Genomic DNA, 27,615 nt, shown 5'->3' on the forward strand with positions numbered 1-27,615 from the left:
TTACATTACTGAAATTTGGAATTGAGAGATAGAGAGAGACGTAGAGAGAATTCTCAATTCTTTGCAACAAAATCCAATCCAAACAAACAATGTTTTTTGAAAACCCAAATTCGAATTCAAAGCTTCAAAGTTTTTTAATGGTTGTCAATGGTGGAATTGTTACTCTCTTGTGCAAGATACGTTGGGGGGGATGTGAAGAGAGAAACGTGGGGGAGTGGAAGATATGTTAGAATAATTTTAGGACACTAATTATTATCATTAATTACCTTAAAATGTACATAAATGGTAATTGGGTATATAAAATGTAATTATAGTAAAACTTGAGTAAGGAGGGTAATATAGTTTCATATAGTATATAGGAATGTAAAAATTCCAAACACTTTTACCATCCGAAATAAAATGATAGTTTATGGCGTGAGCCAAAAGTAAAAAGAAATCCAACTAACTATTTGAAAAAATAATATTATATAGCCGCTCTCAAAGTAATAATCGAATATGTATACTATATTTTTAGTATATAGTATACATTATGTATGTTATATACAAAAATTATATAAATTTTATATACTTTTTCGACTATGGAATATAAATAGTTTTTGGCGCAAATTAAAAGTGAAAAAAATCCATACTATTGCTTGAACGGACGAGTAATAAATGTCAGAGGCGAGTCACCGGTCATTTAACTCACCGGATTCCGTCAACAAATACAGTTCGGAAGACGGTCAATGGGTTAAAATTAAATTCAATTCCTTGCTTACACACACAAGAGTAAGGAGTCAATGTTGAACAAAATCTTAGTAGAAAGGAGAAAGAATCTTCTTTTTTATTCTTTTCTACTACTAATATTTATGCTTATTTTAATCCAGTGAGAGAAGAGTGACAAACTCATTGACTAATAAACCCCTGTTTCCTGTATTAAATTTGTCATCTTGCTGTAATTAATTCTCATAATCTTCATGTAATTCCAGATCCCAACATATCCAAACGGAAAAAAGGCAACAAAAACAAAACAGAAAAAGAAGAAAAAGAACAAATTTTGTGTGTGTAAGTGTAAGTAAAAGAAATTCTTGGGATCTGAATGAACTGTCTTCACTCTGGCTTTTCATCTTTTTCTTGCTTAAATCTCTGTTTTGTTACAGTAAAAGTTGAGCTTAGAAAAATCAACAAAAGAAAGAAGATAAAAAGAGGTACACATTTTTTTCACAGTCTTCACGGAAGATTTTAAGATTTAGAGGGAGGGGGGTGGAGGGGGTAGTGAGTGAAAGAGTCAACCAAACCTTTTTCTGTGCTGTTTTGGATGTATGTATATGTAAGGCTTCGATGAGTCCACAATATTGCGCATTATCTTCACCTTTTTGTGTTTTTTTTCTCCCATTAGTTTCTACTATTCTACCTCCCTTTCTCTCTCTCTCGTCTCTTCTCTTGTCTTTGCAAAACTGAAAAAATAAAGCCTTTTAAGCCTTCTTTTCTCTCTCTCTCACTTCCTTTTCCTTTTTTTATGTCATGAACCAAAAAGTTTATCTTTTTTTGTTTTGTAAAATAAAGTCAAGCATGCAGAGATACATATAACAAAACAGAAACAGACCCTCAAAACTAGGGTTTTGCTTGCTTAAACAATTCTTTTAAGCTTCTGCTTTTGTATTTGCAACTAAGAGTGGTTTTAGATATATACAGAAAAAGGTCCCCTTTATTTTTTGGTTTTATTTTAGGGTAAGGAGAGAAGAGGAATTTTAATTGGTACTGTTATTTAAGGAAAGTATAGAGAAGAGAAAGGCAAGAAGTACTAAACGGAAGCAAAAGTAAAGGGTGTTTTGCTTTCTTTCCTTCTTCTTCTTCTTCTCTCTTAGAGTAAAAATTAGAGAGGAAGTTGGAGACATTTGGATTCGTCCTTGTGTCTCCTCTACCTCTCATAATTTTTCTCCCTACTTTTCCTTTTCCTCACTCCTTATTCTCTGTTTATAGCTGATTTTTAGCTCAAAAGATACACTGAATCTGTTATATATACAAATAATAAATACAGCTAAGTGCTTTGAGACTGTGTTGGTTTTATTTCATGAATTTTGGGGATTTTCTTGATAATACTTCTGGTGGTGGTGGTGGCGGCGGTGCAAGAATTGTTGCTGATATACCATTTAATAACAACAATAGCAATAGTAGCAACAACAGCAGCAGCAACAACAACAACATGCCCGCTGGTGCAATTTCTCAACCACGTCTACTTGCTCAATCTCTTGCCAAATCCATGTTCAACTCTCCTGGACTTTCTCTTGCTCTTGTAAGCCTTAAAAAAAGCATAAAAATTGAATCTTTTTTGTTACCACTTTCTTTTTTTAACTGTATAAAACCCTTTTTATAATTTTTTTTCTTTTGTTGGGGGCAGCAAACAGGCATGGAAGGGCAAAGTGAGATAACAAGAATGGCAGAAAACTACGAGGGAAATAACAGTAATGGTAGAAGAAGTAGAGAGGAAGAACCAGACAGCAGATCTGGAAGTGATAACTTAGAAGGTGCATCGGGTGATGATCAAGATGCTGCCGACAAACCACCAAGGAAGAAAAGATATCACCGACACACTCCTCAGCAAATCCAAGAACTTGAATCGTAATCATTACCATCTTTTCAATTGAAAAAAAGGATTTTTTTCGAGCTTTAGCTTTTTTCTTATGAGATTTTTTTCTTTTTTTGGTTTTCTAGTCTCTTCAAAGAGTGTCCTCATCCTGATGAGAAACAAAGGTTAGAGTTGAGCAAAAGGCTTTCATTGGAGACTAGACAAGTTAAGTTTTGGTTCCAAAATCGTAGAACTCAGATGAAGGTAAAAAAAAAAAGATTCAATTTTTATGGCTTTAAAAGATTCAATTTTTTATGGGGTTTTTCTTTTATCAATAATGATGAATCTTGATTGCACCAGACTCAACTGGAACGCCATGAGAATTCAATACTAAGGCAAGAGAATGATAAGCTTCGAGCAGAAAACATGTCAATAAGAGAGGCAATGAGAAATCCAATTTGCACAAACTGTGGTGGTCCAGCAATGATTGGTGAAATATCTCTAGAGGAACAACATCTTAGGATTGAGAATGCTAGGCTGAAAGACGAATTAGATCGAGTTTGTGCACTTGCTGGCAAGTTTTTGGGGAGACCAATCTCATCTTTAGTTAACGCTATGCCTCCACCAATGCCTAATTCAAGTTTGGAATTGGGAGTTGGAAACAATGGATTTGGTGGTTTAAGTAATGTACCAACAACACTACCCTTAGCTCCTCCTGATTTTGGTGTTGGGATTTCAAATTCTTTGCCAGTGGTGGCTTCAACTAGACAAACAACTGGAATTGAGAGATCACTTGAAAGATCCATGTATTTAGAACTTGCTTTGGCTGCTATGGATGAACTTGTAAAAATGGCACAAACTGATGAACCCCTTTGGTTCAGGAGTGTAGAAGGTGGTAGAGAAATACTAAACCATGAGGAATACATGAGGTCATTTACTCCTTGCATTGGTATGAGACCAAACAGTTTAGTTTCTGAGGCTTCCAGGGAGACAGGCATGGTTATAATCAATAGTTTGGCTCTTGTTGAGACATTAATGGACTCAGTGAGTAATTTCTTTTAGCTTTCTTGATTTGCACTTTTAGGTATCTAAATCCTATAGCCTTTGTCAGTGATGATAATTTGATGTCATGTTTTTGATGATTAAGCTGGGTTACATTTAATTTTGACAGAATAAATGGGCAGAAATGTTTCCATGCTTGATTGCTAGAACCTCAACAACAGATGTTATATCAAGTGGTATGGGGGGTACCAGAAATGGTGCACTTCAGCTGGTAAATTCAATATGCACTTTTTGAATTTCAGTGTTATATTTTAGTCCTTGGTAAAATCCTATTATTGCAAATATAACACATTAAATATGACTGAATTCTTTGCAGATGCATGCTGAACTGCAAGTGCTTTCACCATTAGTACCAATAAGAGAGGTCAATTTCCTGCGTTTCTGCAAGCAGCATGCTGAAGGGGTTTGGGCTGTCGTTGATGTGTCTATTGATACCATCCGAGAAACTTCTTCTAATGCACCGACATTTCCAAACAGTAGGATACTTCCTTCTGGCTGTCTAGTTCAAGATATGCCCAATGGCTATAGCAAAGTAATTTCTCCTTCTCTTTCAACTATATATTTTTTAATAACATTAGTTTTAGAGGGAATGAGAGCTTTGGCGTAATTGGTAAAGTTGTTACCATCACGAGTTCAAATCGTAGAAACAACCTCTTCTTGCAGAAAAGCAGGTTACATTAAGGCTGCGTACAATAAACCTTTGTGATCTGACCTTCCCGGACTCCACGCATAGCTGCAGCATACTGCACGGGGCTATTCTTTAACAGTAGTTTTAGAGTCTATTTCTAACTAGTACAAGTATTAGACAGCTTTGTCCATTAAGACTTCACAATATGTTGTGTGTCATTTACTGTAGTATTCCCACGAGAGTGTTGTTCTGGTGGTGAGCATCCTCCACTTCCAACCAAGAGCTTGTGAGTTCGAGTCACCCAAGAGCAAAGTGGTAGTTCTTGACGTTGAATTGGACTAAGCTAGTCCCTTGATTAGATTTTTGAACCTGATAAGATGCTGATTGTAGGGGACAGAAGAATATTAAAGTCTTCAAATTTCAGCAACTTCCTGCTTAAGATGAGCTTAATATTAATATTGTATGATCACCGTACGTGTGGAAATCGAGGCTAGTGTGATTAATAAATTAAATAGAAGCCTCCATTACTTCTATTTTTGCGCCTTGGGACACATTAATTTCATATGATTCAGAAAGAAAAAAAGATGCCTTGTAATTCTCAAACATTGGTTTAAATAAACAATGTATTTGATGTTTCTATTCCAATCTCTGATGCTGTCTCGATCAGTCCCCCGTGTCTATAATTAATTCATCTAACTGTGTATTATCTGGTTCCAGCCTTATGATGTGTTTGTTTTTTATACTAGTAAAGGACCTTTTAGTCAAACTCCAAGACTGACTATTATTTTGTTGTCACGTGAGTATCTACAAGGTCTAAAGCTTTGTAGTACATTTCTCAATGTCTACAGCCTACCTCGTGCCTTCAAATTTGCAAAAAATTGGTGAAAACTTGTATTTTAATGCCTTCCACTTTTAGGGTTCTAGGTTCTATAATGTCTCTCCTTGAACCTAACCTTTCTAGGCCCATTTCCAAGATTTGTCGTGTATCATCACAAAAACTTTATTTTCCATTTCGCCTTTCCCATGGCATAATAAAGTATTTTTTTATATTATAATTTTTTGGGTTTTAGACCATATTATGGTTTAAAAAATTGTAGTAGCACCAATAAGTTGTTCGGTCACTTTAATCATCAAGAAAACTTTTGTTAGGACATTTCCTGTTAGATTGCTTCGGAATTGGAAATACTTGGCAAAGGTGGAAAAATACTAATGCCAAAAATTTACACCATAGATTACAATTTTGGTAATAGATGAATATGATTCATGTTATCATTTATTTGCAATTAATAAAAAACAAAACTTGGACTTTCCAGATACAATCAATCTTCAGTAGTTAACATGTCTCAATTTGAAATTAATGTTAATATAGTTGAGTTTTTCATTTTCCTTGAGAAGGTTTCAATTTTAAGCAAGTTTAGAGTGACTATATAAATTCGCACTGTCAATTGAATTGTGCAGGTTACATGGGTAGAACATGGCGAATATGATGAGAGCGTGATTCACCATCTTTACCGGCCTCTGATCAGTGCCGGAATGGGCTTTGGTGCACAAAGATGGGTGGCCACACTCCAACGTCAGTGCGAATGCCTTGCAATTCTCATGTCCTCCACCGTATCTTCAAGGGATCACACGGGTATACATTAGCTCCATTGTTCAATGAATCAACCCCTTTCATGTGATGAGTCCCTTACATTTTCTGTGACTAAAAAACAATCACATGCAGCAATAACTCCAAGTGGAAGAAGGAGCATGTTGAAGCTAGCACAACGCATGACAAACAACTTTTGTGCTGGTGTTTGTGCTTCTACGGTACACAAGTGGAACAAACTTTGTGCAGGTAATGTGGATGAAGATGTCCGTGTTATGACCCGAAAGAGCGTCGATGACCCTGGGGAACCACCGGGCATTGTTTTAAGCGCTGCTACTTCTGTTTGGTTGCCGATTTCCCCACAAAGACTCTTCGATTTCCTCCGCGACGAACGTCTCCGGAGCGAATGGGACATCCTCTCCAACGGTGGTCCTATGCAAGAAATGGCTCACATTGCCAAAGGCCAAGATCATGGCAACTGCGTCTCCCTCCTCCGTGCTAGTGTAATTTCTTTAACCCTTAATTTTTTAAAAGAAAATAAATTAATACTCCATCATGCCAGAGATATTAATTTTGATCGGATAAAAAATAGGGTGTGAGGATAATAATGCATGGCGTTAATAGATGAATGCATGTAGAATGATTGATTGTATTTGATTGATCTTGCATGGGTGGGGTTCATTTTCTTAAGATATAAAAAGGTAAATTGAAAAGGACAAATAAGGGAATTTGGAATTATCTCTAAACGACATTTGATTGCAGATCTGTATTTTTAACTTTGTTGTTTCTTTTGTAAATTTGTAAAAAGTCAAAACACATGACACTTGTTACCTTTTTTTGGTCAGCCCTACCACATGATATCACCTTTACATGAAAAGTCCTAATCCCTAGTTGACTCAGTTTTTAAACACTGTAACAGAAATTGACGTATTATACCGCAGAATGGCACTCTTCGTAAATTCATTCATACTGAGGGTTTATTTAATTGACAGGCTATTAACGCGAATCAGAGCAGCATGTTGATACTTCAGGAGACGTGCATAGACGCGGCAGGAGCGCTTGTTGTTTACGCACCAGTTGATATCCCGGCAATGCACGTGGTGATGAACGGTGGTGATTCTGCGTACGTGGCTTTGCTCCCTTCGGGATTCTCGATTGTACCCGACGGCCCAGGATCTCGTGGGTCTAATACTGCCAATTGTGGGTCCAATGGGCCATCATGTAATGGGGGCCCAGATCAAAGAATTAGCGGGTCACTATTGACGGTGGCTTTCCAGATATTGGTGAATAGCCTCCCTACAGCCAAGCTTACAGTGGAATCAGTCGAGACAGTCAATAATCTTATATCATGCACTGTTCAGAAGATTAAAGCTGCCCTTCATTGTGAAAGCTAATTGGGAGAAGGATCACGTGATGATGATTTGACTTGGGGCATACCGCCCTTTTTTTCTATTTGTTCTATAATTAATATATAACTTAACTAGTAACTATTGTGTTTAGTTGAAGGGGGCTGAGTCAAGAACTCGAGCAGAATCGGAGGCTGAGTCAAGAACGAACCGCGCCTAAACGACCGTTGCTAGGTGGTAAGGGCCGGCATGGACCAGAGCGGTTCAACCAAGCCTAAGGTTATAGTTTTGGTTCTTAACACAAAGCAAAGGTGGTGGTTCGGGTATTGACTCAGGACCTAAGTGTTGGTTTCAAGCTGTGGTGAAAATTGGTAAAATGAGCACAAGGGTGAGTTTGATTTCAAAATATGGAATTTTCATTTTGGGCAATTTGTGTGACAGCAATGTCAATTAAAGCAGATTTTATAGTTGTTTGTTTGATGGGGAGTCATAATGGCTCTTTTGTTTGGTATGGTGGGGGACTAATCTAGTATTGTACGTTATCTTAATTGACTTTAACTCCACTGTCTTTGTCATGTTTATTTCTTTGCCAATATGGTCTAGGTTCACATCTGATCACAACTGCAAATGTTTTTTCTTTACCTTTTGCAAGTGAAAGTTGTAATATATATCTTTCTAATAATAAGTTCAATTATCCATTAAAGCTTAAACAAGTCTTCTTCATTCTTGTGGACAATGTTAGTTATTTTGTACAATTTTTGGTTAAAATTAAAAAAAATAAAGATTATTGTTTACCCTCAAAATTGTATAACAATTAAATTTGTAAGTGATTTTAAGGATACACGGATTAATTTGACACAAAGCTATAAATTGGATTAGATTGAACAAGTAAAGATAGAATTAAATTCAAACCACACGAATAGGACAGTATCAGCCTTAGTGAAATGTTCACCCTCGATCCGGGCTCATTGTAGCCGGCATTGATGAACAAGAGGAAAAAGCTAAATAACAAAGAAAAAGATGATATATTGCTTTGGAATGCGTGATACAAGGCGTTTCATGAATTATCAGACCCCCTTTATATAGTAAGGAGTCCAAACTTAGATACAACTCTATAAAAGGTAAAAAAATCTTCTGATTAACTGATTACCGGCTCTTTATCGATACGTGCCGAGATCCCCACCGTGATATCCGGCCGGTCAAGGATATTTCGGCCTTCCGTTGGCTATGCTTGATTGTCCGATAATGTTCCTCGAAGTCGTTCGAGGTCAAGACCAATCCGGGACTATGACCCCGATATTCTCGGGGGCAGGCGTCATGCCCCCGGATTCCGACTCGACGAGACTTTCGCATCGATGTCGGCCCCTTGACATCATGTCTCAAGCCCGGCTTATCTTGTTGGAGGTCAAGGTGCACCATGAGCTCGATTTTATCCGTATACAAATTTTTTAAGTCGAAATTTAAAGAAAAAATAGTGTTTGGATAAACTTCACTTAAAAACACTTTTAAAATGTGTGAGTAAACTATTATTTCACTTCAAATTCTTCTTAAATAAATATTTTAATATCTCATGAATATTTGTAAATAATAAATTTTTGTATTTGAACAATCACGTTAGCTATGTTTTTGTTGTTGTTGTAATGAAATTTTGCATCTGTAAAATACCATTATTAAATTAATATTTGTCAATATTAAACTTTAGTGTTTACAAATACTTCAATATTATTGATCACGCCCAATTATGCCTTTGAAAAAGGACTAAACGGTCGTTGCAAATATAATCTGATTTACAAGTCCGGAGTCGAATCCCACAGAGAACTAAGGTTTCAATATAACTGTTCAATATCACTAAGATATCAAGTTCGAATAAATTCCTAAGTTATAAAGATTAAGATCCTTATATCTAACAAATTAAAGTAGTAAATTATAACCTAGAGATACTAACGTTTGGAGAAAAGATTAAGGAGAGATCTAGAGTTATGATTTTCTCTATTGTCGGAATCTCCACCGCTACGTTTCCTATAAATTCGCTTAAGTATTCTCTAACGATCGTGAGCACTTTGGGTGTCGTAGCTCTCTCTCGAGCAACTACCACAATTTACTAGACATATTCTGTCGAACTACGCTAGCTGACACTAATTCACCGCTTACTACGATCCCACCAAGATTTCGTTATCTCTAATCCTGCCTTTAAACCCTCCGTATTGATCTCTCACATACGTTAGGAGTGATATTGTTCAACAACTACCTAAATGTGTACTCTCTCTCTCGATCAATATACACACTAAATAGGCGCAGTTAATTGAGAGCTCTTCAATCAACAACAACAAAAATATAGTTGAACAAGTAGAGAAAAATCAATGGCAAATCTATATTAAACGTAGTAGAAAATCATTCTCCAATAGGTTCCATCAAACCCTAGATTAGGAAGCTTAGCTACACATAACCATACTAACAATTATGATAATTAAGTATTAAACAATAGATTAAGGAAGAGCGGAAGAGAAAACTCTTGTGATTCATTGTTTCCAAGTGTTCTCGTAGCCTTCGTGCTTCTCCAATAATGTCTATCCCCTAAGAAATATGTTTAGAACTCCTTTTATACATGTTGGGGGCGTGTAGGGTTGAAACTATCAAGTCCTAGCCAAATTAGGACGAAATCCGCCCTTAGCCATCTTGCTTCGTGCCTGTCACCAATCAGGACACCGAAATTTCCACTATTCTGCTTTTGACGTTTTGGTTGGTGCCTGGTACCAACCTGGGTACCAAACTCATTCTCCCTCCAAAATTCTTCTATTTTTACTTCACTTTGCATGCAAGCTTGCCAAATCGTTTCAAATTGACTTCTACACATATAAACATCATTATTAAGCTCGAGTCACAAATATTTATATCAAAGTTAACAAGATTGATATATAATACAAAGTAAATTACACGCGAAAACATGAATTTTTAGCCAAACATCAATTATTCATAGCCAAATAGAAGTGCTTGCTCTACGGTCAATAAAATATGAGCTATACTAATTTCGTACAAGACCCTAAAAAGTTGAACGAGGACAGGTGGCCATGTTCTCTTTGAATTTGCATGATTTGGATAGAACATAGAGAAGGAGATGAGAGTATAATTTGATTGTATAATTTGAGTTCGCAATCCAATCGTGTTCACACTCCTTTTTATTTCATTTCATCCAAAAGTAAATAAAGAAAATATCAATAACACCAAAATATCTAAAACCGGAAAGGTTGGCATTTCAAATGCAAATATGAAGTGAAAGGAGGCGAAAATTATGCATTTTCTGTTTCGTTGTATTCCATATAATTCACTACATCAATTTGATTGCAAAAGCACATCTTCAGATTTAAAATGAGGAAATGACATAATCTTTCTATGTTGTCTTTGCAATTGTTAAGAGTACTGTATATGTTTGATGTATGAGAACAAGCCTTATATAGTTAGATGTTGATTTTTTTAACTACCATATCTAGAGTTGAAATTTGTCATGAGCCGCACCAAGCGTCCCAAAAGATTATACTGTAGTTATGATGTATGGATTGTTTGACCGAAAGATATTGAAACCTTTTTTATTAAATCAATTAATGAAGATGAAGAGGTAAATCTCAGCCAAGTATAATAAAATCTAGATGAAAAGATGCAAGGGATGAACAAGGTGAATATTGCTTCTTAATATATCGAAACCAAATGATTAAGCGTCAATATGATAACTTCGGTTGTAGGAAAATACTGCAATGGATGCTCTTAGCCAAGATCAAAATGATGTATGGATCTCCGAATTGTAATAAACAAGAATTGTCGTTTTTGTATTCACTTTTTGATCCCCTTTACAAAATGTTCTCCCCCTATTTATCAGAGACAATCCTCTTTTAAACCCTAAAAAGATACAACATAAGGAATATTCGAAAAGCATATTCCTGTTGTCTCCTGCTACGCTTACATTGCTAAGGACGATGTATGCTCGCTAACCACTGTCGGTCGTCGCCCTTTACAATGATCAAAGGATGCTACATCATAAGGACATCTTTCCTCGCCGTACTCAGTAGTGGTCGTGGTCGTCCAAATTTGGACTCATACAGTTAGTCCCTCCGCTTGTCGAGGTCGCGACCTAGTGCGTCCTTGATAAGCAGGCGTCGCCTATACTTGCGGAGAAATTTGGCTTGCGAATCATGACGGTTTGGCCAACAACGGAAGAGTAACGCGCCTCACGATACCCTGGGTGGTGTGTCTTATTGGGGAAGTGTTGTCATTTCCACGTGCGTCATCATTACGCTTTCTCCCGAGACAGTCTGACAGTTTGTCGCTTCGGTTTTGGTGCTATTTGTAGCCTTCCGCTTCGATTCTGGCGCTACCCAACCCTATAAATAGATGAAGGGTTTGTATTTTCAAAAACTCTTGGCCATTTCTTCTTTGGTTATCCCCTCTCATATCTCCAGCTTTTGTTCTTATGATTTCTTTGCTTCCTCTCTTCCGTTCACCGTTCTTGATTCTTCTTTCTTCTACTAACACAACTTATGCTATAGACATGCCTAGAACATATCGGTCGCGTGAGGGGGTTTCCGACGCCAACCCATTATCCATGGCGCCTCCCTCTGGTGGCGAGGACAAGACGGTGGAGGAGGGGGACAGTTTTCCCACCGTGGATGAGTTACTGTCGAGACACCCCATGTCTCGAAGTGACTTCCTTAAAGAGCCTGCTCCTACTCCCGCTCCGGTGTTATCTGAAATTGAGCAGGCCTATATAGATGCCCTCCGTACTAAGTACAACATTCCCTCTCATGTCGAGATGGTTCCATCGGGGAGGGACTTCATGGAAGTCCATAGACTGGGGTATTGCACTTTTTATGAATATCCCTTTGTGATTGGTCATTCCTTCCCCCTTCTCCCGTTAGAAGAAGAATTCTGTCGGTTTTATCAGGTTTGCCCGGCTTAGTCGTACACGTACAAAATATTTCTGGTGTTGACAAAGTACGCAGAGTTGGTGGGGTGCGAAGTTGACATTCAATGCCTTTTACACTTGTTTTCCCTAGTTTTAATAGGGGTAATATGGTGCATTTGAGGCACCGTGGGACCAAAAGGCTGGTGGTCGGAACTGACGACCGGGCGAGCCGTAAATTTTGGCACAAGTATTTCTTTGTCAGAACTGAACACATTATGTCGGATCCTACTGGTTTCCCAGAGCGGTGGAATAATAATCGTAGGTGTCGTAACCCGTTTACTCTCTCTTTTTTGTTTATTATTCGACTTGATATTTATCTGCGGCTTTATTTTGCAGTTGTGGGGCATACACCCCGTCCCATTGTCGGTATAAGGGACTGGGTAGCCCGTTTACTGCATCATGCAGCGGAGACTCGAGACTAGCCCTCTTTTGTCAAACGTTTTGGGCCGAAGGTGTCATCTGGTAAATGTTTTCTTTTGTACCGCTCTTCGGTTGTTTGCCACTGTCTGTTGATACGATTCTTTGTGATGATAGGTCGTGGAATTTCTAGGCGGAGGGCCAAACTTCCTTGCATTTTGCCAGGCCGTCGCTTCGGCAGGGATGCAGTTTACTTTGGAGGAGTCCGTCCGAGAGGGTCATGCTCAGCCGGTACAGGTGAGAGACTCCTCTCGAGATATGGTCGTAAGGTAAGAGATCTCCTCTTTGCCGGTCTATCACCTCGTGGATGGGTCCTCTAATGGGGATGAACATTCGTTGAGGAAAAAGAGGCAGGTAGAGTTCGGGAAAGACGTGGCTGTTGATATTGGTAAGAGTGGGACGGGTGCGCCGGAGACGGCACATGTGCCTGCATTCATGGCGGACGCCATCTTGGCGGGGAGGTCTCCCCAAACAAAGGGAGTATACCAGGGGGTCTGTGCGGTCCACTGAGGGTGGCGCATCATCTACTGTTGGAGGGGGCTTACGTGCTAGGGGAAACGGCTCGGGTTCGGACATCGACCCAGGGGATGTTCGCAAATTTTTGGAGCGTCACACTCGCGTGGAGGTCAGAGCGGATGGTTCTGATTGACACATAATAGTCCCTTGGGATTATGACTTGCTGTCGAACTGTGTTCAGGTGTCATCCATTTTTTCCCCTTTGTGTGCTGCTCCTGAGAACGAGGCACTTAGAGCGATGAGTGATGCGGAGTTGTCACTGAGCGTTTCCGGCATGGCTCTATGGGTAAAGCCTTTCTTTTCTTCCCGTTGTTGGATCTATTTTACTATTCTTGGACCATCCTTTTGTTTTAACTTTGTTTTTCATATCGGACCCTCATTATGGAGATCGAGCGTAAGCGTTGGGAAAGGAGGAGGACGACCGTCTATAGGAAGATGTCCTCCAAGTATCAAGAATACCGCACCAAGAATCCTGTGATGGCCGACATTTTCACTCAGGATCGCGACTTTCAGCTGTTCCGCGAGGGGCTTAAGAAGAGGGAAGATAAATTGGCGCGTAAAGTCAAGGAAATGAAAGAGTGAGACGAGGACCTTATGAAGGCCGTTGCACATTGTAGTGAGCTTGAGGCGGCCTTTAAGGTCAGGGAGGATGAGCTTGAGCTAAATAAGGGAGTGATGGCTGAAAATGTTGACCTCCAAGAAAAGGTGGCCAATTTAACCGCCGAACTGAACACGAAGGCAGCGGAGGTCGTTGACCTTAAGAGTGAATTGAATTTTTTATATATATATATATATATATATATATATATATATATATATATATATATATATATATATATATATATATACACACACACACACACACACACACACACACACACACACACACACACATATAACCATGCACAAAGTATTTTTTATATTTTTTCCATAATTTTAAAAGCTCCAAATCAATTTATTTCTTCTCTTTTATTTATAAAATATTCAATAATTATCCTTCAAATTACTATTGTAATGATTAAGTCATTTGAATTCTTTATTCATGCCAAAATAGTATTTAAATATTTTTAGTGCGTTTTTTGTAATTATATTTACAGTTTTAGGCTAAATTGCACATCTTTGCAATAATAGCCCTACTAATGCATAATTACATTATTGATGCATAAGATGGTCTTTTATATTTTTAAAATGTCACACAACTATTTTCAATCATTTTAGTACATAAAAATAGTTTTTGGAAATCATTCATTATTTTTATAAATTATATAGTTATTAAAAGTGGCTATTTAAAATCTGGCCTATTTTTATTTCAATTTCAGCCTTATTTCAACCCAATACCAGCCCAATTTTAATTTGAATTTACCCAACCCAAATCCAGCTACCCGATCCGACCCCAAAACCCTTTTAGTCTCGGTCGTTGTTCATAGAGATCAATGGCCACAAATACTCCTTACCTAAAATAAACCAACTGACCCCCCAAACCCTTTCATTCTACACCATCTGCTGCCCGAAACCCCTCTCCTCTCTCAAATGCTCTCAAACCTAACCTTAATAGAACCTCACTGACACTCATCTATGGTTATCTATGATGATTTCTCACCACCCCCAAGACTCTAATGACCTCTCTCACATTGGTACTGCCATCTCCGGGTTCCTCAAGGGACCAGGGTCAGTTGGCTTGCATCTATGGTCCCTTTCTCGCATGTTTCAGGGTTTTCTAGTGTGATTCCGAGAAAGATCATCCTATATTGACTATGATCTATGGGTTTCTAAGCATGTTTCTTCATCTCTGTGTTGTTCTCCTCGAAACCCTAATTTCTTTCTTTTGAACCTCTTAGATCTATACAGATCTGAGATGATTTGGACTTGTTTCATATGAGTTTTACAACAACCTCGAGATTCTTTACAAGAATCGTATGATTTTCAAGTGATTTTCATCTTTTTCTAAACTAGGGTTTCCGGAAATTTCTTTTACAAAACGTTCGATGATTTTTGAGTGTTTGGTCTCCTGCTTCTCATGTGTTTTGACTGATTTTGTAAGTTTGCTACAACCTTAACTCATTTGTACTGAAGCCCTAATTTTTGACGTTGTTCGTTTGGTTTCTGAGTACTGGTATATCGACTGTGTTCTTGTGTTGGTTCTTGTGATTTCTCTTTAGCCATTTGAATGTCTCGTGGTTTTCTTACCTTAATATGCCTCTACTGAGACCCTTAATTCAATTTTTCACTGATTCTATATGTTTGTGTTCATCCTGACTATTCATTTCTTACCTTATCTGCTAAACTTACTGACTATTTCATGATTTTCCCTCTAACTAAGCCTTATTAGGGTTCTAACCTAATATTTTCCGACTAAGTTTTATGTTTCTGCGAAATTTTACTTAGTTTATTTTTCTATTTATGGGAATTCATATATATTCTTTCTAGAAATCAGTATTACTTTGAAATTCTGGCTGATTGATTACTCCGTTAAAGATTGGTATGCATAGACTTTATTTGTTTCCTTGTTTATAACCTTAATTGGTCGTCTCTGCCTTAATTGCTTGCCCGTACTTTGGGATTCTTATTGATTCTTTATTTGGTATGGTTTGGGTTTTTTTTGCCTTAATTATACCCCTGTTGTTACCGTTTGGCTAATTGCCCCTAATTAAAGGAGTCTATTCTGAACTCCTTATATGATTGGATTCTGATTGCCCTTAATTGCTGATTTCTGATTCTTTTACCTTATTGAATCTACCTTCGAATTGTTATATAAGCACTCTCCTATTATCACTTCAAAACAGAACATTAGTTCACAAAAAGTACATTTACACTCTAAAGCTTTCTTTTCTCCTCTGCTGCTTGTGATATTCATTGGTCTAGCCAGATGAAAGCCAAGGCTAGATATTGGAACTTTATCTGCTTTATATCCTGCATTCTTTTCTTCAACTGGTATGTCTCTAGTTAAGTTTTGAAATCCAAACCCTATGTGCTTCATTCCTGCACTAGTTCATCAGTGATGAATTCAACTTGTATCTTTGTTTCCTTCTTTGCTCAACATTTCTAAACTCTGTCCTGTTCAATGTATGCTTTATATTCTACACTCTTTCCTACTTACTTCTTTGCCTAGCATGTCTAAACTGTATGTGTAATCATGTTCAAGACATGTCAGGTTTTCTGTACTGCAACTGTGATCTATGTCTTAACTATTTACTGTCCATGACTAGCCTGCTAAAGTCCCTAAGATCCTAAGTGTTTATGCAGTCTGGTTGACTATATGTTTCCTCTGTACCCTATCCATGTACCCCAATATGACTCTTATGTGCCCTAATCCCTTTATCCCCATGTGAGATCTGTTTGTTAAGTGTTTTCTGAATTTGGATGTTTTTTATGACCAATTGATTGTTTGCTGTTTTGGTACTCTTCTCAAACTGTCTTTTATCACCTCATGTTTCTGAAAAACCTTTTTTACATCTAAAGTCATCTCTATACTATTTTCAAAACCTTTTCAAAACTATGTCAAGCACTCTCACTTCATTCTTAGAATACTAGGTTCTGCCTCTCTGATATGTGTACTGCCTTGAGATCCTTGATATCTCTCTGAACTCTGGCTTGTTAGAGCTGGCCTTTTCACACTACACCTAAATCAGTTATTGTTATAGAAAAAGTCTAGGTGTGAGCACTGCCCCAGATCCTTGAGGTCCTTAGGGAACTCTGACATACCTAAACATGAAATTGGTTATGGAACTTTAGGCATTTAAGGCTATTGGAGGCTTGGCAATCATTTGGGACTACTGCAGGCTCCCTATAGACTAACTTTTGTTCTATTTATGTAAATTTTTCATTTAATTGGTCTGTAATAATTATTGTAAACAAACAGTGGGGTGATTAGTGAAAAGGGGAGGGTAGTTATATATATTGGGTAAATTGGGTAGATATCATACCTATAGGGTCCATGTTGATTCAAATGTGTTTGTTATGTTTGCTTTACTTTAACACAATTAGAAACCATGTCTATAGGATCTAAATAACTTTATAATTTGATATCATGCCTATAGAGTGTAAAGTAATTGAAATTCAGTTTTCATTACAGCATGTATTCAAATTCGTCTCCTTAGAAATTATGCCTATAAGTTCAAAAGTCAGCTTTTAATAATTAGATACCATGCCTATAGGAATTAACATCCACTCTAATAGAAATCATGCCTATAGAACTTAAAACCAGTTTAGTTAAATAAATCAGTTCAAATTCGTGTTTATATATTCTGAATTGGCTTAATTAATTAATCTATTCGTTACTTTAATAAGTTTTCAAACACTGCCTTAAAATTAATACTGCTAGAAAGCATGCCTATAGGATCTCAAGTTGTCGTTTAAAAATCATTCTAGTGTTTTACTGCATTCCTAATCAATATAGATACCATGCTTTTAGGACGTCACTGTTATGCGTTTAGGCAAGCCTCTAGGGCGATTAAAATCCTGCAACTATGAAAGTTGCGCTTTGTTATTTAAGATTGTTCACATTCACAGGTCTAAAATCAGTAGGCAAGCTAAATAGATCTTTGATGTTTGGTCCTAATTCAATGTTGTATAATCCCTGCTCACCTAGATATCATGTTCAAGGATTTTCTCTTAAATACTTGACTGTTGTTTTAAGATGTGCACTTACTTGTCATATTTGTGGAGGTGACTGTGAGCCTGTGATTTGTTCTCTTTAAATGCAGTCCTAATTGTTTTTGATTGACGCCTAAACTTTTATCCTTAAAAACCTTAGGAAGTTCTAGAACTACCTAAATTAGAGGTCATAAATACCTCCAGGGCCATAAGGAAGAGACGGGTAGTGCACGCATAAGACATCTATCAAGGTTATTAAAACGCTTTAGGCTATGACCAAGGGGAGGGAATTGGGTAGTAAGGATATGATGACTACGCGCTAATGTCACGTGTAGCCCCTCATTGAAGAGTGATTACCGAGCATTGTGTGAGGTGATCCTGTAGGCTAACCAATCTAGGATCCTTCTTTCCCAATTCCTGATGTTTAAACTTTACGTTTCTCTAAATATGCGCAATTTGTTCAAGTCTTTTCCTTTTGTTACTTGAGTCATACAATGCCTTTATTTGCAAGTATGTGTTAAAATTATTTATTTGTCAAAACAACTAATTCATATAAGTATAAGTTCAGCCGAGACCCACCGTTGTGGACCGAGAGGGGTGCCTTAACACCTTCTTCTCGAGGTTATTTCGAGCCCTTACCCTAAATCTTTGGGAATGCAAGCTAGTCTAAGAGTTAATCGCTCTAGGTTCCCTAACGCACCATAATCCGTTAGGTGGCGACTTTTCAAAACCACAAATCCCAAAAGGAAATGCGTTATCACCCCCATGAACGTCGGAACCCGGACTCTCTCCGCGGAGGGAAAAGGGGGGCTCGACAACCTTAAGAGTGAATTAAGTGCAACTGCTGATAGATTAGCCCATGCTGAAAGGGATAGGGCAACTGCCATCTCTGAGGCAATGGCTTTAGAATATGCCCTCTGTGTTTGTATAATGGAGCAGGATAAGGAGTCGGAGGCGTCTGCGCTTAAGGTAGCGGGGCTTGAGGGGCGTATTCAAGGTTTGGAGGCGGAATTGTCCGCGTTAAATGAGTAGGTAGCTTTTTTGAAAATGGAGGACGTGCGGCGTCAGTCGCAACCCTCTACATCTCATGCTTTGGCTCACCCTAGCGTGCCTCACCATTTGTATGAGTTGTGGGTTCATGTTGAAGCTCGACTAAATGTGTATAAGGCTCTTTATGCTGACAGGAGGGCATCCGAGATAGAGCTTCGGGATGTGCGAGCCAAGGCCCGTGCAGCTCGTGAGGCATGCGAGTATGACCCCATCACACCTAGCCCGGATGATATTGATTCTAGTGATGCAGACAAACTTGCCTCCGATTCTTGGTACGAGGAGGTGTATGCCACAAGGAACGATGTGGCATAGTGTTCGGTCGTATTTACTTTTGCTTCGCCATTTTTGTGAGGGCATCTTTGAGCCCTTTATAAAAAAGAAATACTTGTAATATATTTATTGTAATTAAAATTATTTTGGTTGTATACCTCTGAGTTGTTTCCTTTTTCCGGTTTTCCTGTTGATGGCTTCTGCTGTAGTCATGTTATTCTGAATCTTTGCTGAAATGTTAAACCTATTGTGTTAAGTTTAATTGAACTCTTTTCGTTAGCAACGGCCTTGCCGTGGGGGTATTACTTTCGAGCTGGTGCCGAAGTAGTATCCCGTCGTGGTTCGGGTGAAGTCGAACACTTTCCTTCGATGATGGCCTTAGCCATTGGGATATTATTTTCGAGCTGGTGCCGAAGTAGTATCCCGTCGTGGTTCGAGTGAAGTCTAACTCTTTCCTTCGATGATGACCTTAACCATTAGGATGTTACTTTCGTGCTGGTGCCGAAGTAGTATCCCATCGTGGTTCGAGTGAAGTCGAACTCTTTTCTTCGATGATGGCCTTAGCCATTGGGATGTTACTTTCGAGCTGGTGCCGAAGTAGTATCCCGTCGTGGTTCGAGTGAAGTCAAACTCTTTAGTTTGATGATGGCTATAGCCATTGGGATGTTACTTTCGAGTTGGTGCCGAATTAGTATCTCGTCGTGGTTCGAGTGAAGTCTAACTCTTTACTTTGATGATGGCCTTAGCCATTGGGATGTTACTTTCGAGCTGGCGCCGAAGTAGTATCCCGTCGTGGTTCGAGTGAAGTCGAACTCTTTACTTTGATGATGGCCTTAGCCATTGGGATGTTACTTTTGAGCTGGTGCTGAAGTAGTATCCCGTCGTGGTTCGAGTGAAGTCGAACTCTTTACTTCGATGATGGCCTTAGCCATTGGGATGTTACTTTCGAGCTGGTGCTAAAGTAGTATCCTGTCGTAAGGGTGGCATTCTATTTTATTTGTTGGAGTGTTGTATATGCCGGTTTTATTCATACATTGGAGACGCGTTTGATTTCGTATACATAATGGAGTGATTTTGTTCATATGTCGGAGATACATGTCGACAGCGCTCGTACAATGGCGGTACATGTCGATTTCGTACATACAATAGAGATTCTTCATATCTAGCCCCTTCATTGCTCGGCCTGGAGATGTAATCAATAGGCGGGGCAATGAACAATACTTCGAACCTCAAGACGTCCCCCTCATCGCCTCATTAACCACCTCCCCGAAAAAACCCGATTGGGACAAAACCCGGGCGAGGGAAAAAGAGTACGACTTGGGCGACGTCTCTTTTCAAAAGTGGAAGTACTTGAGGTGGGCGACATTTCAGTTATTTTGTAGTAGTTTTCCTTCCATTGTTTCTAATTGGAATGCTCCTTTACTCGCTACTGCTGTGATTTTATATGGCTCGTCCCAGTTTGTTCCCAATTTCCCTTCATTCGGGTCTTTTGCTGCTTGTGTTTTGGCTTTTAGCACGTAGTCCCCGACTGTGAGTGGTCGTACTTTGGCCTTCTTGTTATAGTACCTTTCTGCCTGTTGTTTTTGGTCCACCATCCTTATATGTGCCATATCCCTTCATTCTTCGACTTCATCTAGGTCTTGTAATCTGCTTTCATCGTTGCTTGGTCGACTCTCATTAGAGTATTTTAGGCTAGGTTCCCCGACCTTAACGGGAATGACTACGTCAGTGCCATAGATCAGTGAATACGACATCTCACCCATGCTAGTTTTCGACGTTGTGCCGTAGGCCTATAACACCTCTGGTAGCAGTTTCGACCATAGCCCTTTGATGTCCTCGAGCTTTTTCTTTAGTATATTTAATATTATTTTATTGGAGGATTCCGCTTGACTGTTGCTGGCAGGGTAATATGGCGTGGAGAGTATCCATTTGATGTGCCATTTTTCGAAGAACTCAGTCGTTTTTTCCCTGATGAACTGGGGTCCGTTGTCGCAACTAATTTCTTTGGGGATGTCGAAGCGGCATATGACATTTTTCCAGATGAACGCGATGCCTTCTTGCTCGCGTATTTGAGCGAACGCACCTGCTTCCACCCATTTGGAAAAGTAATCAGTTAAAACCAAAATGAAGCGTATCTTACCTCTCCCTGCTGAGAGGGGTCCAACGATATCCATCCCCCATTTTATAAACGACCATGGAGAAGTGACGGAATGCAGGAGTTCCCCTGCCTGGTGTATCATAGGGACATATTTCTGGCATTTCTCACATTTCTTGACGTAATCGGCGGCCTCTTTTTTCATAGTGGGTCAGTAGTATCCTGCACGAATAAGACACCTAACGAGGGCCCGATTACATGTTTGGGCACTGTAGTAGTGTTCGTGTACATCTTCGAGCAAACGCCTTGTCTAATTTGGTCCAAGACATTTGGCTAAAGGGCCGCCAAATGTCCTTTTGTAAAGGTCGTGGTTTATGAGGCTGTATCTGGCCACTTGTATTCGGAGATTTTTGGATTCTTTTTTATCTTGTGGGAGTGTTCCCTTCTACAAATATGATATGACGCGATTACACTATAGTCCCATGTTAAATTTATAGAATGTACCTCGACTTGGTCTATTGATGAGTGGAGGAGGGTGACCACGTTCTCCTTGGTGATATTTTTAGTTGATTTTGGATGCTTGGCGAGACCGTCTGCTTCGATGTTTTGTGCTCGGGGTATTTGGTCGAGTCGATATTTGTCGAATTGAGGCAGCAGCTTGCGGATTTCGGTCTGGTATTTTTGCAACCTCTGCTCTTTAAAATGGAAAGTCCTAGTAACTTGGTTTAAGACAAGTTAAGAGTTGCATCGGAGGATGACTCGTTGAGCACCATACTTGAGGGCCAATTTCAGTTCTGCAACTACGGCCTCATACTCGACCTCATTGTTAGTCATTTTAGGGCATCGTATAGATTGGCAAATTACTTCGCCCATTGGGACTTCGAGTACGAGTCCCAGTCCCAATCTCGACACGTTGGATGTGTCGTCGGTGTAAAGGACCCAGAGGTTTGGTCATTCAGGTGAAGTGCGAAGTGCTTCTTGCTCGACTTCGGGCAGTATCTCTGCACTGAAGTCGGCAACGAAATCGGCGAGCACTTGCGACTTTATTGCAGTTCGCGGTTGGCATGTTATATCGTGCTCGCTCAATTCTATGGCCCATTTGGCCAACCTACCCGATAATTCGGGTTTGTGTAGGATGCTCCTGAGAGGAAAGGTTGTCACCACCTTTATGGGGTGGCACTGAAAATATGGTCTAAGCTTTCGTGAAGCTATGAATAATGCTAGAGCCAGTTTTTCATGGTGGGGGTACCTTGTTTCGGCGTCGATTAAGGTTTTGCTGATATAGTAAATTGGAGATTGCGTACCTTTATTTTCTCGGACTAGAACTGCACTTACCGTGACTTTAGATACAGCTAGGTAGACTAGGAGGCACTCGCCTAGATTTGCCTTGGCGAGTAAGGATGGCGAGGACAAGTATGCTTTCAGTTTTCTTAGGGCGTCGACACATTCCGAATTCCACTGAAGTCCGTTATCTTTTCTTAACACATTGAAAAACTTATGACATCTGTCTGATGACTGTGAGATGAACCTCGACAGGGCAGCTATACGTCCTGTCAATTTTTGTACCTACTTTTTACTGGTCAATATTTTGGGTATTCCTTCGATGGCCTTAATATGATCTAGGTTGACCTCAATGTCTTTTTATGATACCAAGAAACCGAGGAACTTACCTGAGGTCACGCCGAAGGTGCATTTTTCGGGGTTTAGTTTCATGTTGTACCGTCTCAATATGTCGAAGGCTTCTTTTAGATGATCGATATGATCTTCTTTCCTTTTCGACTTAACCAACATGTTATCGATGTAGACGTCCATTGTTCTACCGAGTTGGTCTTTGAACATCTTGGTGACCAACCTCTTGTACGTCGCCCCTGCATTCTTTAGTCCGAATGGCATGACCTTATAGCAGTATGTTCCTTGGTGAGTGATGAAAGTGGTTTTCTTCTGGTCTTCTTCCTCCATAATGATCTGGTTGTAACCCGAGTAGGCATCTAAGAAGCTCAACACCTCATGTCCTGCTGTTGCATCGATGAGCTGGTCGATGTGTGGCAATGGGAAGGAATCTTTTGGGAATGCCTTGTTTAGGTCCGTGAAATCTACACACATCCGGCACTTTCCGTTTTTCTTTTTTACCATGACCACATTGGTGACCCACTAGGGTATTTTGACTCTCAGGCGGAGCCATTTGCGAGCATCTTATCGACTTCTTCGCTGACGGCTTTGTTGATTGCGACATTGAACTTCCTTCTTATTTGCCGTACTGGCGGGTATAAGGGGTCGACATTTAGTTTGTGTGTGGCTATATCCTTTGGGAAACCTGGCATATCTGCATGGGAGAAGACAAACATATCGGCATGGTTAGTCAAGAATTTATGAAACTTACTAAGTTCCGAGAGGTTGTGCCAGATATAAGCCTTTTTTGTGCTGTCGTTGCCGTCTAGTAGAATGGGATCAAGATTCTCTATCGTCGACTCGGATGCTTCCACGATGTCGAGGTCCTTGATAATGTCTGTCCGCACATCAAGTTTGGCTCCCGACATCGCTGATTGCTATGCCTCCGCATTTGTCCCTTTCAATTGTTGGGTGTGGGTGCAATCTTGGGCTATCCGGTAGCATTCTTGGGCGGTGCGTGGCTCGCCTCGGATGCTGAATATCTCCCATGGGGTGGGAAATTTGATTACTTGATAGAAACTCGACGGGACGGCGCGCATGGCGTGTATCCATGGTCGTCCTATGATGGCATTGTAGGTTGTTTCTTGGTTCATGACGTGGAATGACGTTTCCAGGGTGACTCCTCATGCCAGGACGGGCAGCACTATTTCCCCAGAGGTTCGTTCCACTGCGTTATTAAAACCCGTTAGTGTTATGCAGCGCAGATTTTGTCTTCGAGTCTCATCTGTGCAAGGACTCGATGATGGATAATACACGCGCCGCTCCCGTCATCTACCATTATTCTTTTTACATTAGTATTTGCAATACGTAAAGTGATAACAAGGGCATCATAGTGAGGGAAAGATAAACCGTCGGCATCTGACTTATCAAAGATGATACTGTGTTCGAGGTCATCATACCGTTCATGGGTGATTGATCGTTTGAGTTTATGTGTGGTGGTGAACTTGACATGACTGATTGTTGCGCCATATTTAATAACTTTTTTAAGACAAATATAAGGTTTGAACCAAAACTGCTGGCTTCGACCAAATCCGTATACGATATGCTAGCTCCGCCCATGCATGACTTGCACAAAGTGTCGCAAAAGAGTTACTCGAAAGGATAAAAGGGAATATAAATCGTGGTCATTGACCGATCTAGGATTTTAAATTGTTGGGGTGTTTGCCAATTAAAATTCCAAAAGAAGAGGGAAAAAGAGTTTAATTTATTTAAATATTTTTATAATTGTCTATGCAAATTACTAAATATGGTCAATGATATTGGGTGCTTAAGCACCTACAAGTGCCTATATAGATCCGCCACTGATTGTGGTCGGGAGTTTTTTTTTTATGTTACTAAGCTTATTATATATGAATTAGAATTAGTTGAGTTAATAAATATCAAATTTCGAATATATCGAATGAACTCCCAATAATATAAGAATAGATAAAAAGAATGTGACAGGCGTAGAAATGAAATTTGGATTAGCACAGAAGAAAGAGCGAGTTGAGGCTTAACTGATGCGTGATGGAGAAAGGGACGTTGGGGTTTGGGGGGGGGGGGGGGGTCCTTGGCAGTGCCAGCTGAGGGAGGGGCGTGTGCATTAAATGAGATGCAGAAACTGTTGGGAGAAAGAGTTGCCATGCATTTAATGCTATCTCTGCTACAGTATTATTTTCTGTTTTCTTAATTAATAAAATTTTGGATTCTTTATCTCTTCCAATATATGCACTCAAATCCAATCACTCTCAGCGTTTGCTATTCTGACACATGAGACAAGGCATTTTCTTTTAACATTTGTATGGCTCATTAACTGATAAGGGTTTCTTCACTGTGCTCTCCTGCTGGTTTGGCTTTCAATGGTTCAAAGTTCAAACAGATCATATATATTGGCCACTGTCCACTTAGCTACAAGGATAACTAATGGGCCCGGAATCCGGATTGGATCATTTTGGCTGAGGAATTTACTATTTACTCTTCTAACATCCTATTACTTGGGAGCTAGGAATCTACATATACAGGTGGATTTCAAAGATAAAATATAAATGGTTAAAAATTTGATGAACTCTTACAATTTGATTTATCTTAGTCGACTTCAATCTTTAAATTCAAATTTTATTCTAGATTCTCTAGTCAAATATATTTTAATCGCATGAGATAATAGTAGGCACCATCTTGTCAAATAGACAAACAAACAATTTATTTTATTCTCTATATTATTTCTATTTTTTATCTTCAAAATCTATGATTTATTCTTTATGGATATTTACAAGATCCAATGGTTCGGCGCTACCTCAAGATATAGCAGCCTTTAAAATTTCCAACTTTCTTTTTCAAGTTACTCACTGAGAATGAACCACAACAGCGAAAGTAATTAACCACCTTCGTGTGTCGAGGTAGTTAATTTCAAAGTTATAACTACCTTCTTGCAATGGGCGCAACTAGAATACAATTTACGGGTCAACGAAACTTAATAACTTTGATTCAAATATTGATTATGTACGAAATAATTAATTTAGAGCAAATAATGTAAAAGGCTAGAATCTCACCTCCTTAAACGTCAAATCTTGATTTGTCTCTGCCTTCTTGCAACAAATATATAATGTCTACCTTAATAGTTGGTAAATGGAATTTATTTTTGAAAAGAGCCCTATTTTCCAAACTGAATGTGGAAACAGAAACTACTTTCACAAATTCCCTTTGACTTGTCCACTTTAGATGGATCAACTTCATTTGCCAACAATATATTATCCATGACTTAAACATCATTGCCAACAATTATATATCTAAGACTTCAAGTTGAGAGGAAAACACTAATAAATAAACTATAATTTGCATTTGATCTTTTTTCTATTAATTGTCGGCTGTTGTCAATGTAATGGTGCGATCAATTTGTTTTAACAGATTAAATAGGTGTAAAATGATAAAATGTCACATTAATCATGAAAATCATAATAGCTAATCTAGCTTGATTAGCTATTAAAAGGCATTCTTCAATTTTCAGTTTCCTTCCATATACCTATTATACCAAAGTTTATTTGGATTTGTACCCGACATTAATATACAATTTTATTGGATCTACTGGAAACTTTTATCCATTTGTGGAGTCCTATAATCAGTAGTCCCCATATATATATTCCTATATCTGAAGGTGTGGTGGTGAAGGAATTTAAAACTATAGCAGCTAACAATATGCCAGGGAGCAATGATTATTCTGAGTCTTGGCTACTCTTTATATGGTTAACATTCAAGTTTGGAGGCTGGAGCATGTTCAATGTTTGTATCTTCTAGGTTTTCTCTCTTATGTCTTTGAGCTTTCATTTTCCCATTAATTCCATTGCTTTTCCTTTTAGTTCCAACTGCCTTGTCTTCATCACAAGAGTCTACAAGAAGGGACCATCATTCAAATTATATGTGACATCTTGTGTGTGAAACTCTTTTGGTTAGATGCACACATTCATCATATTCCTATCTCTTTTCACATTCAGCCATTTCATACCTAAATCCTTTAAACACCTTGTCACATATAGTTATCTTACCTAAGTTATAAATTGTCAGTAAAAACACCTTCGTGTATATATAACATAAAATGAGTATTGTTAGTCTAATGAGATATTGGGATTGATTTTGTCATTCACTGCCTATGCCATTACCTTTCTGCTGATCTATGTAAATAATTTCGCGTTCATAGCTTTGAATTGGAGCGGTAAACAGGCGGGTCGGGTCGGGTATGAGCGGGTTGGAAACGGGTAATGGATAAATTATTTGACCCGAACCGTATTTAACATGGATAAAAAACGGGTTACCCAGCGGATAATATGGATATCCATATTATTCCTGACTTCTTGAATATGATCGCTTTTGGGAGAATTCCTAGCCTCCCAAACTTGAGTAACCCCAATTTGAGGCTTTACAAATGTAATAGTTAAACACATTAGTAATCCATTGGTTATCCATTTAGTTAATCATTTCCTTATGATTGGGGTTAGTTCAAAATGGTCCCTTACATATAGTACTCTTGAGCAGTTTCTTTCTATATTTGCTAAAAGTAATCCATTTTCTTTCCGATGGTCTTTCGGAAACAACCATTTTATTCCTTTGGGGTAAGGGTAAGGTTTATATAGACACTATCCTCTTCATACTCCACTAATGGAATTTCTGGGTCGTTATTGTTGTGTTGTTATTATTGAATACTTTTGGTCTCAGTTAAATATTTAACAAATCTCATTGTTCAATTTTGTGGGAACAATGGAAAAAAGAGAATTAACCAGAAATACTAGGAAAGTCTTGTCAAACTTTAGAAACCACAAAATCAAAAACTGCACCGTACACAAACAATAGAAAAAAAGTTGCAGAACGTGCACCTCAAAAAGTTACATCAGACTCCATAAACAGACCAA

The 27,615-nt window shown here is 38.8% G+C and overlaps 1 protein-coding gene across 1 annotated transcript; it reads left to right on the forward strand.

The window, feature by feature from the left end:
* The first annotated feature begins 1,162 nt into the window (after positions 1 to 1,162).
* LOC107788239 (homeobox-leucine zipper protein ANTHOCYANINLESS 2) lies at positions 1,163 to 7,735 on the forward strand. Its single transcript, XM_016609913.2, has 9 exons — positions 1,163 to 2,275; positions 2,381 to 2,601; positions 2,695 to 2,812; positions 2,909 to 3,592; positions 3,720 to 3,821; positions 3,927 to 4,142; positions 5,697 to 5,871; positions 5,962 to 6,329; positions 6,819 to 7,735. The coding sequence occupies exons 1-9, from the start codon at positions 2,054 to 2,056 to the stop codon at positions 7,218 to 7,220; spliced, it is 2,508 nt and encodes an 835-aa protein (XP_016465399.1). The 5' UTR covers positions 1,163 to 2,053; the 3' UTR covers positions 7,221 to 7,735.
* The last annotated feature ends 19,880 nt before the right edge of the window (positions 7,736 to 27,615 follow it).

The sequence above is a fragment of the Nicotiana tabacum genome, chromosome 7 (genome assembly GCF_000715075.1).
Source record: "Nicotiana tabacum cultivar K326 chromosome 7, ASM71507v2, whole genome shotgun sequence".
Classification (NCBI taxonomy): Eukaryota; Viridiplantae; Streptophyta; class Magnoliopsida; order Solanales; family Solanaceae; genus Nicotiana; species Nicotiana tabacum.

What these genes read in the sequence shown, in the direction of transcription:
- LOC107788239 (XM_016609913.2), top strand. Translation starts at nt 2,054, where the DNA reads ATGAATTTTGGGGATTTTCTTGATAATACTTCTGGTGGTGGTGGTGGC. An exon ending in ATCGTAGAACTCAGATGAAG is followed by an intron (nt 2,813 to 2,908) that starts GTAAAAAAAAAA and finishes TGATTGCACCAG; the next exon opens with ACTCAACTGGAACGCCATGA. An exon ending in TCTCCCTCCTCCGTGCTAGT is followed by an intron (nt 6,330 to 6,818) that starts GTAATTTCTTTA and finishes TTTAATTGACAG; the next exon opens with GCTATTAACGCGAATCAGAG.